The sequence below is a fragment of the Octodon degus genome, unplaced genomic scaffold, assembly GCF_000260255.1.
Source record: "Octodon degus isolate 3935 unplaced genomic scaffold, OctDeg1.0 scaffold00036, whole genome shotgun sequence".
NCBI lineage: Eukaryota > Metazoa > Chordata > Mammalia > Rodentia > Octodontidae > Octodon > Octodon degus.
In genome coordinates, this window is record NW_004524612.1 from 5049841 (window position 1) to 5070996 (window position 21156).

General features: G+C 39.0%; 1 protein-coding gene across 1 annotated transcript in view; it reads right to left on the reverse strand.

Moving 5' to 3' along the window:
* Positions 1-21156, reverse strand: part of Psd3 (pleckstrin and Sec7 domain containing 3) — a 563673-nt gene that overhangs the window by 125622 nt on the left and 416895 nt on the right. The window contains exon 13 of the mRNA XM_023714618.1: positions 1603-1646. Coding sequence (XP_023570386.1) covers positions 1603-1646 — 44 coding nt within the window. The remainder of the gene's footprint in view (positions 1-1602; positions 1647-21156) is intronic.

Here is a 21156-nt window from a genome sequence, read left to right on the forward strand (position 1 = left end):
ATTTTAGAGAAGGGTCTACAGGGTGTTCAGGGTCTCACTACTAGATTGGACTCATAGTGATCTGCCTGTTTACAGCCTCCCAAGAGCTGGGATTATAGGTGCGTGCCACCAAGCCCAGTCTCAATTGCAGGTCTCAGCATGTCCCAGGGGAAGGGCCAGCACAGCAGGCCCAGGATCGAACCCCTGGCCCTCGCACCTGCTGGCAGGTGCTTTATTCTGCTGAGCTATTTGACCGGTCCTAATTGCTGCATTGATTATTGAAAATCTAACAAAAATGACATTTTTGATTAACATAACATGCAATATAATATTTCACTAAGTGTGGACCTTGAAATGCTACATTTTGCTATCAGACATATTCTGAAACATAAAACCTCTATTCTCTACCAGAGATTGATAATATACAATGGCCCTGCAAAAGCTCCCAGCAGTTGAGAAGTTTTTAAAAAAGGCTTTATTTAATCCATCACTTCTCCAGTGTATCTATCCACAGAACGTTTTACTCCTTTTGTGGTTATTTATTATCAGGGGCCTAAGGATGAGCGGTATCATAGGAAACAGGGCTGGAAAACTTTGATCTATAACAATAGGAAGAAAGAATCAAAACAGGCTGCTGGTACTAAAATCACATATATTGGGTTGTGGGGTAAACTTAATTTTATCAGAAGATTTTATTTTATAATAGCATTTTTTTATATTTTTGAAGAAAGTGAAAATTAGAATTACAATAGAAAAAAATTAAAAATGATACAGAATTTCACTTAACAAATAAGAATTTGACAGTATTTCATATAATACATAGTGTTGTCTTCTAACCAGTTATTCAATTCACCAAATATACACATGCAAAATTGAAGAAAGAAAAAAAGAAATGTACAAGAAATTAAGAGAAAAAGTACAAACAATTGAAAAAAGGAGATGAAACAAAGTAAATTATTAACTGCTTCTTTCCAGAGACCAGCAGAAATATGCAGTACAGTTATCCAAACCATATTGTTTATATGCACACATAAATCTCTTTTCCCCATTCTCTCTCCTGTCCTCCTCAACTCAGTAACTCTTTCCTTTGAATAAGTTCATTCTCTTTTAGCAGTGTCCATTGTACCCTTCAGATTCCATTTTTCTCTTTCAGGTTCTCATACTAAGGAGACAATATGATGTTTGCAAATGCAGGTCTGATTTACATCACTCAAGAGTATATTGTTTAGTTGCATCCATTTACTGACAAAAGACTCAAATTTATCCTGTTTTATAGCTGAATAATACTCCATTATGTAAAAATACCACATATTTTTTTTTTTTACTTTCTTCAGTTGATGGGTATCTGGTTGTTTCCAATTTTTAAAGGGTACATTAAAAATATGATTACTTGCTTGAAGGCACAGCAATGAGATTAAAACAGAACAAGCGTAATCCAAGTACCAAGGTGGAAAAAAACTACAGGATACATGGGGTTGTTAAGGTTTTACACAAAGTGCATGAGATACTTGGTGTAGAGTAAGAACTGGCGGTGCATACTTATCCCCTCTCTAAAAACCATCTCCAAGGCAGTGAGGAAAAAGAATAGCTTATCATTAAAAGGCTGACATCCAGCGTACTTACACTGCCCATTCAAGCTTCTCATTCTTGATCGAGTTGTACAGAGCCTGTAACAAGAGCAAAACATATCCAGTTACTCTTTTGATTGTGTCCTATACTCTGAATTCACACAAACGCCTTGAAGTTTGCACCTGCAATCAACACCCTCATTCTCCTACTATCTTACCCAATTGGTCTGAGACCCCTTGTCAGGATGCTAGATCTGAAAGGCAAGGATACTCAGCGAAGCAAAGGAACATAGATAGATAAGGCAGGCAGAGTTTTGTGAAACAAGGCTGGTTTCACAAAGAAAAATGTCTTTATAAATAAGAGACAGCACTGTATGTCACATCTCATCAAGACAAAATTGGGATATGATTAAAATTATACAACACATTCTACTTCTCTCCTTCAGAACATGGTCTTATGGTTCCATTCATGTGGACTTTGGTGGTACTCTTGCCTTTTTCACTAATGGAAAAAAAAATCCAGCTGTTTTCAGTAATAACTTAATGAGTGAGATGCACAGAAGGGGGACTGAAGCTAAACGTAGAAACATACTTTAGACTGGACTAGTATCTATGCCAATGACCTAAGCAGTCTTTAAAGTTGTGTTCTAATGCCACAATCTGTGATACACCTGAGTGTTATGTTGGTGTGTGTGTGTGATGGTAGTAGAGACAGAGGTTTTAGACCTAGGTTACAGTAATTATACACTCAATCACTGCAAGCCAGCACACCTATTCTAGCTCCAGTACTACATATAAAGTCAACATATTCCACTCTAACAGCTTTCCTGGAAAATGTTTTAAATATCAGATAATATACTGTAATGGAAGCACAAATTCAACTCTAAGATATAAAATTACCAACAGAAAACTACGATGAATACAAAAATAAAGCATGATAATATGATGAGAGTGTTGGAAGATTTTTCTTCAAAGGACTTGAATCTAATGGAACCTGAAAGGCTTAGCAAATATTTCTTTTACTTTAAGGCAGGATAAGCGGGGCTGAGATGCCATCCAATTATTCATCTTGCAAACAAGGAAAGACAAGTTTCTCTAGCTCTGTTATCCTGCTTGAACAACTTTTGAAAGTTGTTCAAGCAGGATAACAGAGCTAGAAACAGTTTATGTTCTTATCTTCTCCCTCTTAATATGTCTTGTCCAAGTATGTATCTGCATGTAAGCAGAAAGACTGTTTACTAATAATGAATTTCCTTCCAAATTTAGTATAACTATATAAAATGTAGTATGCCTATATACAAACATTTTATATTAAATGTTCAAAACATGCATCCTTAGTCAGTGTCTTCATAGGTTTGGCAGTTTTCCAGTGTAGCTATAATAACCGAACTACTAAATAATTTTGGTATCAATTAAAAAATATTTTATTGGGCTGGAGAGATAGCTCAATGGTCTAAGCAACTGCCCGGCAAGCATAAGGACCCAGGTTTGATCCCTGGTATCTCATGAATATCTGGCCCTGGAACCCGGGTGCATTGTGCTGACCCTGAAACCAGGCGTGGTAGTGCACGCCTGTCATCCCAGTGCTGGGGAGGCTGAGACAGGAGGATCGCTAGGCATCCAAGCTGTGTAGTGAGACACTGTACCAAATAAATAAATAAATTTTAAAAATTGTGAAAAATTATCCTTATTAGGAGATGATGTCCTTACTAAGTGTCATCAGACAACATGAAAATATCACAAACTGAAAAAATAACCTGAGTCATTAAGAAAATGCTACAAGGTGGATATTCTTTTTGAAGAACCCCAATTTACTAAAGAATGCCAACAACCTGAAGCATTGGTAATGTCTCATGAAACAACTCCCAACAAGTGCAGAGGTTCTCATGAGACTGCGGCACAAAGGGCTTTCAAATGGATTCTACCACTTGTCTGAACCATTCGGAACCCACAAGTAATAACTGACTGAGAAACTGCAATCAAAGAAAGACAGCCCACCAAAGGCTATTTACTATCACACTCAGTATTATCCAAAATAACTTGCGGTGTGGCACAGGTACTGTCTTAGTTATTTTCTCTCAATGCTGAGACAGAATACACCAACACCTGAAATTAACTTTTGTTCATAAAGGTAGACAGTTTAGAAGTTACATCTAGGTATCTAAGTTTCCTAATATATTCAATTCTACCTAACAAAACTTGTTTTCCAAACTGTTTTGTCCTTGAGAATATTTGATTAAAGAGAAATGAAGCTCTAAGTTTAAAAACTTCTTGCTACTCCATCAGCCATCTAACAACAAAAATCCAATAAAATACCTTGTCAAATTAAATAGACTTGCCATATTGTAGACCAAACCCTCATCTTGTATATATAATACAAATATATTTGTTCTTGCAGCATGCCAACTCGAAAAGGTTAGTTCCATCCCTGTTAACTTCAATGCAGAAATTACAAAGAAACTGCCTGATTTGTTGTAGTGTTTCACGATAATCCTATTTTCCTTAATAAAAGGAAGATGTTTACAATAGCACCCAGTGCTTCCACAGCCACACCAGAAATGACTGCCTTTTACCTGTGTTCCCAGGCCAGAATTCAGCTCATCTCATTCCTTTTTATTTCTCACCCAACAGTCATCACTTATTTTCTGTGCAGTCCACATCTATGGGGTATCACACGGTCTATCATTTTCACAGCTCTTATTAATACTGAGAATCTCTAAGCCAAAACCTAAAATTTGAAATGCTTCAAAATCTGAAACTTTTAGAACCACCTTATCCCACAGTTGGAAAACCCTGCATCATGCATGAAACTACTGAAAGTGTTATCTTCAGGCTATGTACACAGATGTGTATGACAAAGGAATTTCATGTTTAGACTTGAATTCTATCCCTACATTATAATATTGTGTATATGTAAATATTCCATATCCTGAAAAAATTGAAATCTGAAACACTTCTGATCTCAAGAATTTCAGGTAAATTCTAGTCAATCTGTAATTTCAGCTTCTTTGTTCTGATGTCTATTATACCTAAAGAGGGACTTCGTAACACTTAGCTAATCCTATGTTGACTCCTCCACACTAATATTCCATGTGTGAATTAAGATTTTTCTCAGCCTCCAATGTCGAACACCTAAATTCAACTATTTTAATGATAAGAGGAACCTAGCAGTTTAACAATTCAAATCACAAAGAGGTATGGATGGAACTGGCTTCGAAGATTTAATAATTTAAATTCTGCCCCATGGCTTTCAATAGTCTTTTTTACCTTACACAACTCTTGTTCCTGTTTTTCTCTACACAAGAAGCTGTCTAAGACAAGCAATGCCTATGTACACCTTTATGTGTCTAAACATGAGAAAACAGTTCCTTCTTCCTGCTCCAGCATGACAAGTCCAGACAGAATGTTACTACTGTGGGGTACGTCACTTATTCTCCAGGGAACCAACCACGTGCTAATGATGCAGTGCCGTGATGGTCCATTTCTGAAGTCAAGGGGCTGGGGATCAGTAATTGGGGGATAGCACTGACTTAGCCCCTAGTACAGCCTTCCTGGGCTGCACGGCCTTCCCAAGTCAATGCGACTGAGTCAGCCTGACTAGGAAATACTGATGCTACTGCGTCATGATCTCCGCGAACTTCAGCAGAGCAACCTTCCACAGCCTCTTCAACCTCTGGTCATCTTCCCCTAAATGTGTCTGCACTGGTATTCCTAAGGGAAGAAATGACACAAAGGAATCTCAAATCCTAGAGGCGCAAGAGCATGAATCAAACACTTCCTCGTGTATTCAGGAAAAATGAAGCCCACATGAATTAACTTCTCTCAAAACCTCACAGCTGTTTTCACAAACTCTGGTCCAGAATCTTTTTTTTTTTTTTTTTTGGTGGGGGAGAACCGGGGATTGAACGCAGCCCCTTGCACTTGCCAGGGAAGCGCTTATTCAAACACTGAGCCATCTCCCTGGCCCTTGTCCAGAATCATCTTATTCACCTTGTTTTGTCCTTCTTTCCTTCTCTCCATCCTTCCCCGCTTCTTCATCCTCATTTTATTTATTTATTTTTTTCATGTTGGGGATTGAACCCAGAGCTTTCCACATGACATGTTAAGCATACATTCTACCACTGAGCTACATCTCCAAGCCTTCTTCCATGTCTACTATCAACTATCTGTATCTTCTCTTCCTAACACCAAACTTAACATCACTATATCTCCTGAGCCTAAGCCACTGCTCTTGTGAAAGGTTAGCAAGACTGGTGCCTCTTTTAGAGTAGATTCACATAATGTGGGTCACTGTACGATTCTATTCTTAAAAGATGAGCTTTCAAGAAAAGCCAGCCACTGTTGCTAGGACACATCTTGAAGTTCCTTTGCCAGCAAGAATGACGGTCTGCCTCAGGACCCCAGCCTCACCCCACTTATTTCCAAAGGCGTGTGCTATGTGAGTGCCTGAAACTGCAGGCACAGCCTCCAGCTCAAGAAAACAAATCCTGGCATAGTTAAGTAATGTGGCCTAGTCTAAGAGGGCAAGATATGTGGGTACACATTGTCTTAGAAGTCTGTCCACTTCCCTGTGGTCATGCTCTTGCAGTGAGCGATACTAGGAGAAAGGTATCACAGAAGCCCTTATGGATTTGCACAGTGAAGTAACGACTGCCTGCTGTAGAGATTAAGTGTAGAGCCCTAAAAGATGCCTGGCCTCTAGTTATATGAATGTTGATGTATTATTTTACATGCAAAAAGCTTCAAAACTATGGAGGGGTTAAAGAGCTTGAAATGGGAAAAGCATCTGGCTGGGCTCTGAATGCAGTTGTAAGCATCTCTGTAAGGGAACAGTGGATAATTTAAAGAGAAACAACCTGAGGAGCAGAGACCAGACAGATGTAGACCAAGCCACGGCACGAGAGCAACTTCCAGAAGCTGGGAAGGGCTAGGAACAGACTCTCCCCTCACCTTCCGGGGTGTGCAGCCCTGTGGACACCTTGGCTACAGACTTCTTAGCTACAAAATTGTGAGGTAATAAATTTCAGAAGCCACATAAAACTAGTAACATGGGATACAAGTGACAGGCAGATACCCCCACTAAGATCGTATGTCCACAGGCCGGTTTTTCAGAAATAGTTCCAGGGTCAAGCCCTAATAAAAGTTTTTCAGTAGAGTAGTCTCATCTAAAGTAGGTTGGTGCAGAGTAAATGAAGTGTGATAGTACACAGCAGAATTAATCAAATAAAAGCATCGCTTAGTGAGCCCTCATCTGTGTCTACTGAACTTGCTCTGGAAGAAGAATCCCCCACACAAATTAGTTCCTGTGAAATAATTCACACGTGACTATGGTTACAAGTCACGGCTCTGTGAGCTCACCCATTTCTGACTGAAATTTCTGCAACTTAGGCCAGGAGCTGGAAAATAATCACACCTGCCTTGATACCAAACGGGTCAGAAAGATTCTTCACTTTCGGAGATCATCATTTTTAAGAATGAGAAGGCAAAGTAAATTGGTTAAGTTACAGAGATCAAGGTATTTTGGTCTAAATTTACTTTTAAGTCTTTGTTCCTTTCTTTTGATTGCTTCTCAAAAAAAAAAAAAAAAAAAGCAATTTTATTCAAGGCTGAGCCCACGCAGGCTCGCAAGCGGTTCTCTTCACGCAGTGCATTGTGTAACTAGGGGTTTCTCTCCCTCTGTCTCCCCAGAAGCACGCTTTGCATAGCTAATGGAATTCATGTATTTTAGTTAAAGTATCTCTAAATTCCAATGAGTTTTTCTTCCTCTGTAGTCTTGAATTACTGTGAAAACTACAGAACATACAACAAAACTTCGTTTCTTAGTAAAACTGACAATGACCAAGAATTCCGGCACCAGCATCACCACTCCCTTGTTCCAATGCAACCAAGGCTTAAGTAGATATTTCAAGCAAACTCACTGTTAAGCAAGAATTAAAAATGCACCTGTCAGCGCTATCAGAGAAATAGCATGCTTGAAAAAGACAGTTTAAAAATTAATAATAAACCTAGTTACCAGCTAAATGTCAAAGTTCTAGAAAAAAATTCAAAATACCATAAGGCAAAGGTCTGCAGCTGTTATTTTATTTTCTGCTATAAAATACTATCGAAAAGCTGCCTCACTCCTCAATAACAGAAGCATTTCCAAAACTAGTATCTGGACTTCACTTTCTGGAGTTTTGGCCTTTTTTTGTTGTTGGTTTGTTTTGTTTAAGACAGGATCTCCCTGTGCAGTCCAGGCTGGCCTTGAACTCACCAAGTGGTCCCTGCTGGCCTGGAGCTCCTCCTGCCTCAGCCTCCTGAGTGCTGGGGTCACAGGCGTGTGTGAGCACTGCCAACGCACTTCTGTTTTTATATCTTGCTACATACTAAACTACATTAGTTGGGGTTGCCTGTTTTTTCTTCCCTTTAAGTGGCCAAAAGTAACTGTCAGATGGTTATTTTAAAAAAAGGACAAAAAGCCTGAGGCCTTGACCAAGACAATATTAACATGTAGATCTGTTTCCGAAAAAAGTACATATTGAAGATAAGTTTCTGGCAACTGGACCTCTTTAACCAGTTTCTCCGCATCTAGCTGAGAGTTTTTATGTGCCCACATTTACAGAGCACTATACTGAAGGGTCTAGATTCGGCACCCACCTGATGGACATTCAGCTCTTCGTCTCTCGTTCAGGGTGACACACGTCTGCTCGTGGTTTGCATTCCTCCACATCTGCAGTCAGATGTGGTGCTTGGACCCAGTGCCATGTAAACAGAGCTGAAATCTATGCTCTGAACAAATTAATTTTGTGTTGTGGTGTATGCTCTAACCCAGTCAGCAATCACAAACATAGTAACCATTATAAATTATAAATGGATATACCTGTACAGATCCATAATAGACACTAGAAACTTCATGGAAAAGCCCTTACCTTAATGAATGAACTCTAAAGTTCAATGAATGTATTCAACTCATCTCAAAATGGACATTTTTTAGCATATTCCAGAAGCCAGGGAGTCATTATTCAAGGTGAACAAATCTGTGTTCAAGGCCTCCCAAGAAAACGTGCTGCTAGCCCTGCTGAACTTCCCCCACTGGAGAATTAGTCACTCCACAGAATCAACCGATGTTTTATACTTTCTACAAGTGATGCACAAGGTATTTTCACACATGATACCCAGTATGTAGCATATTTTATATATACCGCAGAACAGAATTTAGTAGAAAACAGATCAAACAGCAAGAACTAAGTATGTGTATATAGTGTCCACAAACCGACGGCCATCAGTTTACCTTTCCCTTTATACCACTTTTTTTTTTTTGTACTGGGAATTGAACTCAGGACCTCGTGCTTGGCAGGCAGGTGCTTATGCCACTGAGCTATCTCCCTGGCCTACCTTCCCCTTTAACACACTGCTGAGTCTTTATAATCGACCTTCTCCACCTGCCAGTGTGGCATATGTACCTTGCTTAATTCACCTTTATTGTATCCCGCTATTGCACAATCACTACGCAGATATTAGACCATAACAAGTTAGTATGTCAAGGAGAGGCATCTTTATAAATGCTAGATTCTAATTAGAATGCCTTTTTACTTAATATAGCATACAAGACACTGTAAGTATTGATACATTGTAGTATGTTTTATAACTACTAGAAGACTGTAATTCATGTTTGTAGCATGAATATATAACAGTTGCAGCACTTACAGCAGTATAAATAAATCTCTTAAAACTATTCATTTATTCATACATTCATATACGCAGTCAATAAATATTTACTGAGCTCTGCTACCTGTGAGACACTGTTAATCTAGGCACTAGGGATCAAATGCTAGATAACACCAAGTTCTTAGATTAATGAAGGTGGAAGTAGACAATAAAGGAATCAAAACTCAGACAAATGGGTAAAAATAGTCATGTCATTTTTCTGGTGGCTACCAGGGGTGATAACATGATTAGAATAAGGTAAGGTAAGCAAAGCTTTCGACCTGGGGAAGTAGCTTAGGAGTTAGTGTGCTTGCCAAGCTTGCATACGGCTCTTGGTTTGATTCCCAGGATGAGGCTAAGAGGAGTTTTAGAAAGGATCATTAGAGAAAGCCTTTTGCAAGAAAATGTGCAAGATAGGCATGAGGAGGAGCAGCCCCGCAAAGGGAAGGGACAGAGGTGAGCAGCTCTTGAGTGACTAGGCTGGGTGGTCTGAGAAGTAGGAAAAGGCTGGTTGGACAAAGCCTGGTGGGCACAGCATGTGGAGGAATAAGGCAGGTTCAGGCGTCATGCACAGCAGGGCCCCGGCTAAGTGGGTCACACGGGCTTTTAAACCCCAAGGGCTTGTTCTGTATATGTTGGTCACCACTGGAGGATTTTAAGCAGACAGTGGCCTGGTTAAGCCTTTGGGATGGAAAAATAGCACAGGAAATAGAGCAGTGAGACTGGTAGCCCTGGATGAGACACAACGTGACGTGGACTGGGGTGACAGTGGGGGCAGGTGACTGGAGGCAGAATGTGGATGTGTCAGGCTAGCTTCCAAATTATGAGAAATGGGTGGTCTGTGTCAGTGGGCCTCAAGCACAAATTAAAAACTGAACAAGAGAAATGACTTCCAATAGCAGTACCAGAAATACAATGTTATCCTTCAAAATTTAAAGTTGTCATTTAGCTACAGTAAAGGTGTGTATGCTAAGATATTAAAGAAAGATGCAAAATAATTCCTACAATATCTTTCCTTTTATGGGGAAAAACTGTTGGAATACTAGTGATCCTTAGCACATGAGAACCTGGAGAAGGCTTACACAGTTGTATTCTTAGTGAAGCACCTCCACCCTTAACGGAACAACAGATCGACTCCCAGAGTACTCACCAGCACACTGATTCCCTGATGTGTGTATTCTCTGACTGTACGTTCTAAGTTCAGTGATTCATAGTCATTTCCTCATTTTTGAAATTATTATACCCTGATCCTCTGAAATTACTATTTAGTTGATAAAAAATGTCTAGATTTGGATAACCCTCACAATGAAAAATATAACCATGAACTATATTTTCAAAGAAGATTTTGGGTTATACTTGCATTTATAATCTGTTAGAACCTTCCACTAATAAGATTAAATTTTTTTTTTTTTTTTGAGTTTTCTTTTTCGAGATAGCGTCTCACTATATCTCTTTGGCTGGCTTTGAACTAGTGGTGACCTGCAGGGATCCTCCTGCCTCAGCTTCCCAGGTGCTGGAATTACAGCTGTGCACTGTCATGTCTGCCTAATAAGACTTAATTGCTCATACGCAGCAGATGGGCACCAGGAGAAAGAACACTTTATAATACGAGAACAGAAGGAAAATGTAAATTTCAAATGGCTTTTTAAATAACATGCAGGGTAAATACCTGACAAAATGATGACTATTACTAAATGATTATGAACACAATGATGATAGTTCATGTGCACAACCAAAACATTATTTGATGTGTAACAAGCCAGGTCTTCTTTAATAAATGGCTTATATAGTTTTAAGAAATGCTAAGACTATGACATTTAGAAAGAACACCCGGCTTGGCATTTGTTCCTTGTCATTTTCATGCATTAGACAAAGCAATGAAGACAAATCAAATGGAAATAGATTTTATCCAAAACAATCAATACAGCCAAATTAAATTAATCTAAAGGAGACTAGACTTTCACATTTTTATAAACAAGAAAAATTTCAAGTGGCATTTTAGAGAAATACACAGAACTGCCAGTTTTCCATTTTGCTGAGAGGAAATAAATGGTTATAAATGAACAGTAACTACTACCTACATCATTCCATCAAAATGGTCTAGGCGCCTGCCTGGCAGGCACAAGGACCTGAGTTCGATCCCCAGTACCACATGTTGTGCCAGCCTGGGATCCGGGTGTGCTGTGCTGGCCACTGAAACTTGGTAGTGTGGTGCATGCTTGTAATCCAAGACAGACTGAGCTGCATAGTGAGACCCTGTACCAGAGAGATAGATAGATAGATGGATGGATGGATGGATGGATGGATGGATGGATGGATGGATAGATAGATAGATAGATAGATAGACAGACAGACAGATAGATAGACAGATAAAAAAGGCCAGTCGTATTATTTCACTAATATTGTATTATGATTAAAAACTTTGAAAGCAATTATCAACAGAACATAGTCTAGTCCCAAAACTACTATCATATAAAGTCCTGGAAAAAATATATCTCTGAGGTGGAGAAATAGGACCGCTATTGTGCACTCACTACACAGGTATTTGACCAACCATAACAAGTTATGGTCAAATTTATCTCTAATTTTAGAAGGTATCTACTGCCTGGTAAGCTAAACACAAAGTTAATTAAAACAAACTATTCCAATCACGGAAAAATTTTCATTTCTCATGTGTGCCTATTCATGCTCTTTATTTTATTTCCTATTAAAAAAACATTCCAGACAGTACATATACAGAGCCTTCCAAAATATGTATACATCAGGAAAAGAAAAACTTTAATACTGCATTTACTGAGATCATGAAATTAACAGAAGCTATTTTTTGGCCTCTCCAATTACAAGAAGTGCTCAAAGTGGTGGCCACTGGCTTCTAGACATTCACTGTCACAGTGAACTGCTCCAGTATGCACACACTTTTGGTGGGACTCTATATTAAGTAAAACCACTAATGAAAATAATAATGTTTTATCTACTTATTTTGGTAGAACCAGGGGTTGAACTCAGGCTCTTGCAAGGCAAGCACTTATTCTACTGAGCCATCTCCCCAGCCCTCAATCTGTTTTATTTTTAAAGAATACAAAACTGTGATAGCAAAAAAGCCAGCATTAAAAACAATACAAGATTTCACTAAACAGTACTAGGGATTCAACAATGGCTACTGTATTACATGATGCTATCTTCAGAGTAGTTGTTCAGATTACCAGGTATAAATGTGTAAGATTCATTTAAAGAAAAATAAAATAGGGTCAGGAGATGGCTCAGTGGAATAAGCGCATTCCTGCAAGTGCTAAGGGCCTGAGTTCAATCCCTGGTTCTACAGAAGGGGGGGGGGGGCAAAGCAAAGCAAAATAAAACAAAAACAAAGAATTTATAAGGAATTGAAAAGAGGAAAAAAAATCAGAGCAAGAAAAAATTTAAACAGTAACTGCTCCTTTCAAAAGACCAGCAGAAATCGGCAATAGAATTATCCAAACTACTCTGCATATATACCTGAATATACTTTGTCCTTCTTTCTGTTGCCCTTTTCCTCCTCCCAGTCTTTTCCCTCCCACTGCACAATGTCTCCCATTCACAGTATCTGCTGTATCTTTCAGATTTTCATTAATCCTTCAGGTCCTCTCATACCAGCAAGATAATACGATGTTTGCACACATGGATCTGATATCTTTCACTTAGCAATATATTCTCTAGCAGCATCCACTTATCTATAAGATTCCTTAATTTAACTTTTTCATAGTTGAATAATATTCTATTGCGTAAAAATAACTCTAATCGTAGCTTTCTGAGGAATCTCCGTACTGATTTCCATAGTGGTTGTACCAGCCTGCACTCCTACCAACAGTGGAAAAGGGTCCCTTTTTTCCTCAGCCTCTCCACTATTTGTTATTGGCTGCCTTCTTGATGATAGCCGTCCTTTCTCGTGTAAGATGGTAGCTCAGCATTGTTCTTATTTGCATCCCTTGAATGGTCAATGATGCTGAATACTTTTTCTTTTATTTATTTATTGGTCACTTGTATCTCATTTATGAAGTGTATATTCATCTCAAAAAATGCCCAGTTTTGGATTGGGTCTTTCAATTCTGGAGGCCTGATTTTTTAAAAATTCTTTTGAAAATAATAATCTTTAAATTTCACTTGTGATTCTTGCTGGGCAGAGATAACATCTTTCAATTCCTTTCTTATTTAATACGAGCTACTAATTTACAGTTGTAAAACCCTGAAAAACATGGCATTTCTCTCTCACACACAACACACCCAACAGACACACACGTGCACATGTACACAAAACCCTAACCTACTCTCTCATTTTCCTTCCTGCCAATATTTCTATTAAAGTTATATTACAATCTGGGGGTTCATCAGTTTTTAGCACCTTCACTACGATGACCAGCTAACTGGAGCCTGAGTCACCTGCTGCACTATGGAACATGTCCATCTCCATAAACTCTTTGGATTCCTCAGAATTCCTCATTACATCATTTTGTTGTTTACTTAGTTTCCTGCGAACCTGTTTCTAATTCATCTCCGCACTCTCCCACACATTCATGAATCCTCTCTGCACAGAGCCCCACACACCAGCGCTCTCAGAGTGATCCCAGAATCCTCCATTCCCCTACTCCCACCCCAGCTGCCCGTTTCTACCTCCCGCATGGCAGCAGTGGGGACTTCCTGTGACTGTCACCTGGAGGAGCCCCATTGTGTCTCTGTCACAAGAAGGGTAAGCTTGAGACATTTAGGTAAATGGATGCAGTTTAAGACAATAATCTTAAGTGAAATAAATCAAATTAGTTTATTATCACACTGTTTTTCTTGTGTGAAAAACTCAGTCTAAATAAGGAGCAGAGTGGAGAACAGATACTAGGAAGTAGGAAAAACTTGCTCAGACGGGCAGGGGAAGGGGAGACGGGGGAAGGAAGGAAAAGAAGAGAAGTTTCAAGAAAAGTCACTGAGCTGAAAGAAAAAAGTAATGGCACTAGAGCTTTTGTAAGTAGGGAAAGGAAAGGAACACACACACACACAAAAATTAAGATTTGTTACATACATGAACAAATCCTCCAAGATAAATGTGATCAGTATGCACTGCAAACATGTGTCACTACAAAATAAATTTTGAAAAATGAAATTGAGTGATGGCCAGAAAAAGAAATCTTGTTTATTGGATACGATGTCTTTTGCTTCTTCAAGTAATTGAGGGGGGGAAAATGCATGGGAGGAGAGAAAAGCAATAGACTTCCTTTGTGAAACATTCACATTTCCCACTTAATCCTGCTTTTTCAACATGGAGATCTCACTGCTTGGTTCAGCTGAGCCTGATCTCTAAGTCTAAAGCCCCTGGTGAAATTAACATAAAAAAGGAGTAGAAAATGGTGGTGGTGGGCAATGTCTCTGGGCCACACAAAGTAGAGCAGGACATCAGAGGTCCAGTAACTGTGCTGGAGGCCTGGAAGGGATCTCAGGCTCTGACCCACCCTTAGAGAGAGCCTGTTCCTATTCCTAGGTATTTCCGAGTTCCCCAGGGCACAGCAGTCTGTGGCTTTCCTCCACGTCCAGGTCTGCAGGCACCTGCATGTCAGCTTTCTCTGTAATGCTATCATAGGTAACAAGCCAATCTGATTTCCATCTTTCAAATTCTGTTGACATCTTGAGGGGATCCTCTCATTTGCTATGTCCCTGAAGATCTACTATTGTTTTGGTGGAATTATTGTTGGTACAGAGCATATTAAAGCTTACTGTACCCTTAAACTCATTTTAAGAGTAAAATTTGCACTATTTATGAATACAGTTTAATCATGGTCTAAGAGGAGTTGGTGAGGTATGCAAAAGCCCTTCAAAACATTGTCCAGTCATGAGTGTCCTAGAGGGCCTTTCCAGAATTTTACCTGTGTTTAATAATGTAGTAGTAAGAGAGGTATCATAAATCAGTATGAATTAGCTGGTATTCTCTTTCTTTATCACAGTGACAGCAAAGTTCTCCAAAATATTTCCCATGTTTGCTGCTTAACTGTTACTCTAGTTAGGTAGGACCCCAACCCTTCAGACTTTCTTATATTAAGAGACCTTAGCAGAAAACTATAATAAAAAGCTAACTTGTTTCAATTCCCTTGTCATGAAATGCTGGGGTTCCAGGACCTACAGGTCTTAATGCTTACTATAAATACCATGGCATTCTGCAGGTGATTTCTCAGTTGTACACCTAAAGTTGATTCTAGTAAATTGTACCTGAATACAAGAAAGACATTAGCCTGTATGGAATAGTTATATAATCTTATTTGACTTAGTGAAATCAAACAAACACTCGGGTCACGAGATCTGAATCTGGAAGCAATGAGTCCACTGTAGGCTACAACCAATAGCGTGGCAGGGGAAGAGACACGAGGGAACAGAGGGGCTCAGCCAGTAGTCCTTTCATGAGAGTTTTGACATAAAACATTCCATGGAAGCTACCCAGAAAAACAAATTTCATGTGTCATAAATAGGTATAGTAAACATTATATCATCAGCACATGATACACATTTTTAAATTAATTCTCAATTTATTTGACTAGTACACAGTGGGGACACACAGCAAGTCCATTCACCATGGGGGAATGTGCTCATGTCACCTCTGCATCCTTTCTGCCTCCCCTGGTGCACCCATCATCCTTCATTCCTATGCCCCCCCCCATCCAGTCAAAGAATCAACTCTTTGTTTTGTTTTGTTTTTGCCTGCTCAGGATGCCTCAAGGGCAGGTCTGGTAAGGCATGAGGAGCTGGGGATCCAACCACAGATTTCTGAGTCTGATTTGCTTAAGCAGGCACTTAAACAACTGTGCTAATGGCCAGGCTCCCAGAAGCAACTCTTCGATTCACAGATTCTTTGCATTTTTTTTTTTTCTCAATGTCATTGACTTCTGCTCTGATTTTGTAATTTATTTCCTTCTGCTCTTGTCTTTCTAGGAACTTGAGCTGCATTGTTAGGTTACTTACCTGAGATCACTCTATTCTTTTTATGAATGCATTTACTGTTATAAACTGTCCTCTAAATGCTTTCATTGTATCCCTTAGGTTTGGATACATTGTGCTTCCACCATTACTGGATTTTAAGAACTGTTTCTTTTGGTACTGGAGATCGAACCCAGGACCTTGTGCTTGCTATGCAGGGGCTTATGCCACTGAGCTACCTCCCCGGTCCTCTGATTCTAAGAACTTAAAAAAAAAATTCTTCCCTGATTTCTTCTGTGATTCACTGATTATTCAATATTGTATTATTTATTCTCTGTGTATTTATGTAGTTTATGTGGCTTCTTTTATTGTTGATTTCTATTCTCTTTCCATTATGATTCGATAGTATTCAGAGGGATTATTTCACATTTTTGTACTTACTTAAGCATGTCTTATTGCCCACAAGAATGGTGAACCTTTTAGAGTTTTCAATGATAACAAACACATGCCTTAGGTTTGCCACCACTGGATCTAGTATGTGGTATATTTTAGAAAATGTTCCGATTGCTGTTCAAAAAAGTGTGCATTTTGTTGTTGGATGGAACAGTTCATTGGTATCTGTTATTTCCATTGTTTACTGGTGTGGCTTAACTGATGTTTTCATTGATTGTTTTGTCTGGTTCATTTGTCTAATTGTGACAGTGAAGTAGTGAAATCCCCCAACATGACTGCATTAGTGCCTACCTGTCATTTCAATTCCAAAAGCTTTTCTTTTATGAAGTTGACTGCACTGATGTTTATGCCTAGATGTTTATAACTATTATCTTTTCCTATTGAATTGTTCCTTTTACTTGGATGTAGCAACTCTTTTTGGCTTTTCTGAACATTCTTGGCTTGAAGTGTGTAGTATCTGAACATAAGTCAGCTATTCCTGCTTATTTGGGACTCCCGTTTATTGGAGTATTATTTTACTTTCATCAAATGGATTTTTAAAAATTAATGGAATATGATCTGCTTGGATGATAAGGCAAAACTCAAGAATCTTAACATTTAAGATGGAACAGCAATCTTGTGATAAAATATTGAGGTTGGACCCATTTTCTGCAGCTGCTCATGGTTTTGCATCACTATGAATGAGTATATAAAAAACATTTTCTATGAAGTGTCCATTAAAATCTAAGATGAATGCAGTCCCTCAGCTTTTTTTTCCATAATTTTATTGAGAAACAAATAGTGATGAGACAGTTTCAAATCAAATTGGTAGAACAGTTTCAATAATTAACACATTGCATACATTCTTCCTAGTGGTTAATTGCTGTACAAGATGCGGACATGACATCCTATTAACAAACATTATTAGAACAAATTCCTCTATTCATTAAGAGAATGTAACTATGTATCTATCCTAATCATTTTGAATACACAGATACAAAGTGGGCCTTCATCTGTATCCCTTTTTTTTTGTTAAGTTCCGTTATTCGAATATTATAGGTGTGTTAACTCAGTATAATATTCTAAAAGAGTCCAGTAGCCCATAATAGTATTGGGTCTTCCGCTTGACTGGCAGTGTCAGAAATTGTTGACCTGAGTCCCCTACAGCTCAACATAACAGCATGGTTTTGTTATACTTTGTTTTTATACTTTTCTGCTGAATGGTTAAGACCAAGGTAAAGCAGGACCTATGCAACAAGAGTTGTAGCTTTTGGGTCTGATAAGGTCAGTGAAATCCCCTCAGGATTTATCCTGAGATCCTGTACCTCAGATTGTAGAACCTTTGTCAGTGTCAGCCATGTGGATGAGTCATGGCCATTGCTTGGCCAATGTGCTCTCTGTGAAAGCCTGAGAGAATTTTTTCTCTCCATGTGACTCTCCTTAGGCACACTCTACATCATTGATCACTTTCCTCTTTGACCCCATAATCTCCTTGATCAGAGAATTTGGGACACTACCGAGTAGTCCCTCAGCTTTAAACCAGGCATAATGACAACATCTAATGTTGGGGTTTTTTGGTTGTTGTTGTTGTTGCTATTTTTATTCTCTTTAAAAAATAAAAATTAAAAAAAAATCAGGTTGCATTAAATGAAAGCATTATCCTGGAAAACACAAAAGAGATAATCATATCTTTCCTACTACTCATGATCTTCAAGAATGACTTTTGAAATACAAGTAAATTTTTCTCTTAATTTCTATCAATATTTCTTAGATTTTTTTTTAATCCCTTCTGTCTTGATTCTGACAAGGGGACTAACATTAGCTTACCAGACATGGGAGCTAGGACTATCATTTTCTTTAAATGTTCAAGTATCCCATTGAAATTCTGGACACCCTCACTTGACGAAAGTGTGCAGAGTTTACAGTAAGGGGAACAGAGCAAATATCAGGAGTTGTTTTGGAAATACTCAAACCAAACACAATTCCTCTTGGACTTTACTCAAGTGAAAACAGGAATGATGGAAGAGATCTGCTGTTCACTATGTTCAAGGGTCAACAAGTATCACCCCACCAGGAGCATTACTGCGCAACATTTCCTCCTAAATATTCACTTGGACAGCCTTTAAAAAATGGTATTACCTTGAATAAATTACATGTAGAATATGACACATTCACAGAAACAATCTGGGGAGAGGAGAGATGTAAGAATTAAGGTGGATCCCAAACAACCCAACAACACAATCTGAGTCACTTCACTAGCTTTGGCAACTGAAAAATAAAATCAAAGGTAAGAAAAATTTGTATTATGAGCCAAGTCTGACCCCAAGTCTCAAGGGAGATGTAGAGCTACTGATGATGACACAGTTGGAGGAGCTAGATTTCAGAAGGAGCCAAGTCTCTCTAACATGTCTCTGAGTATAAGAATCACATGAAGACATCAGGAAGTGTTAGTCTGGCACAATGATACCAGCAGGAAAAGCATAACTTTCTGGAACACAAGAAGTGTGGTTTCAAGAGAGTAGAGCCAATTTAAGAAAGTAGAGATAAATTTATCTTTTCCTTCCATCACATTTACTTTGTAAACAACACCTCCTCCCTGATTCTCCTTCATGCCAGGATATAACTCGTGCCCCAAGACAGTCTTGATATGCTGACCCAATAGTTTGTATACTGTCTTTCTGAAAGGATTCTGCTAGCAGATGAATTTATGATATTAAAGATACTCTACTTCAATTCTAGAATTTAAAAATACATAAATACATTTGTAAGAACAAGTTCAAATGATTAAGTATTTTCTCCGTATTACATGAGTGATACACTTTTGAGCAGGCAGATATGAACGACCCATTTGACCTGAATTTCTTTCTTAGACTCTAGGCTTAGTCTAACGAACAAAAATGATCTAGGAAAGAATGACAACATTCGGCAAACCGCCCACTAAAATTTCAGGTTGCACAGGGGCATTGTAAAGATTTCTTCAGGTTCTTTTGTGTACTGATTTGACTCACAGGGGGAAAAGTGATTAGCATTTACCTGCTAATGCTAAAGAAAGAGCAAGTAAAGCTTTTGCAGAGTAGAAAGAATGGAGCTGATGGTGCCCTTCAACTGCAGCATGTTTTGGAAAGCAATGAATTATGCACTCCCAAAGCAGGGTTTTGCAGCAAAGTGCTTCCATTTTTTTTTCCCCCAGAGGTGTGTGGCTAACATCTCGTAGGACAAGAAGTGTATTCCAAATCTATACAAAACTCATTTTCCTTGAGTCTAACTTGGTCTTTGGGTTTAATAGAGGAAATAACCTTACTTACCTTCCCAGTATTTAAAATTTGCTCAGAAGAAAGATAATTTTATCAGTTCTTCGTGATTTATGGATGAGTCTCAGGGAGTAGTAACTTGTCTAGGTGAAAATTTTCTACTTCTTAAGCAGTATTGAGTGGTATTCTGGCCTAGAAAGGAGAGAGCCAATGTCCCCACTAGGTACACAATACATAAAATACCAACAAGTTTACTGACATTTCTAAACTTACCACAGAAACTTAACTTCCTTACCACAGAAGCTGATTTATTTGGGATGTTATTCAACAGTTTTAAATGGTTCATGGGAGTCCACAACTAGTTTTTCTCAAGATTTTATTTTTTTTAGACTGGGCATGGTGGCAGTCACCTGTAATGCCAGTGCTTGGGAGGCTGAAAACAGGAGAGTCACTATGAGTCCAATCTATGTAGTGAGACCCTGTAGACCCTGTGCTAAATACATTAAAAAAAGATTTTTTTTTAAATTTATGTATTTTGTACAGGGTCTAGCTACCAGCTTGGTCTCATAGTGATTCCCCTGTTTTCAGCCTCCCCAGTGCTGGGATTACAGGCGTGTGTGACAATGCTTACCAGCTCAGTACACTCGGGGACAGGGCCAGCATGGCATGTGGTACCAGGGATGAATCCTGGTCCCTGCTCTGGCCTACGCAGGTGCTTAGTCCACTGTGCTGTTTTGCTGGCCCTTAAAGTACTAGTTTCTAATCTCTAGCCTCAAAGTATTCCTTCAGAGAAAGAGCTCAAGGATCACCCAGATCCATAATTTGCTCCCTCAACAACAGAAAAAAACGAAAACATGGTGTTGAGATTTCTTCCCATCTAAGTACTTGGCAATCAATATATGGGAAAGAAAAAGAAGACTGGAAAGACACATACCGACGGGTCTGCGCCCACACAGCGCTCTAAGGGGTGGGTCATCACGGCAGCCAGTCAGCACCTCTCACGGATCCCAGAATCGACAGCCATGAGCCACCCTTAGGCTGTCTTCTGTTCCCTCTCCCCAGGTTACCCAGGGACTTCCTTTTCTTGGTTTTCCCTGTGACAATCCCCCCACCCAACAGCACCTGTTGCATCACTGTGCTCCCATTAAGCTCACCCTAGCTTAATCCCATAAAATCTCCAACCTCTGTCTCTGCCTCCAGGTTCTCTGGCCTCTCTCATGGCCACCCTCCTGTGCCTGGCAATAAAGGATTTTGCTGCTTTCACCCGCTTCTCTTTCCCACCAGAGAAAGGAACCATACACATAGTACCAACATGA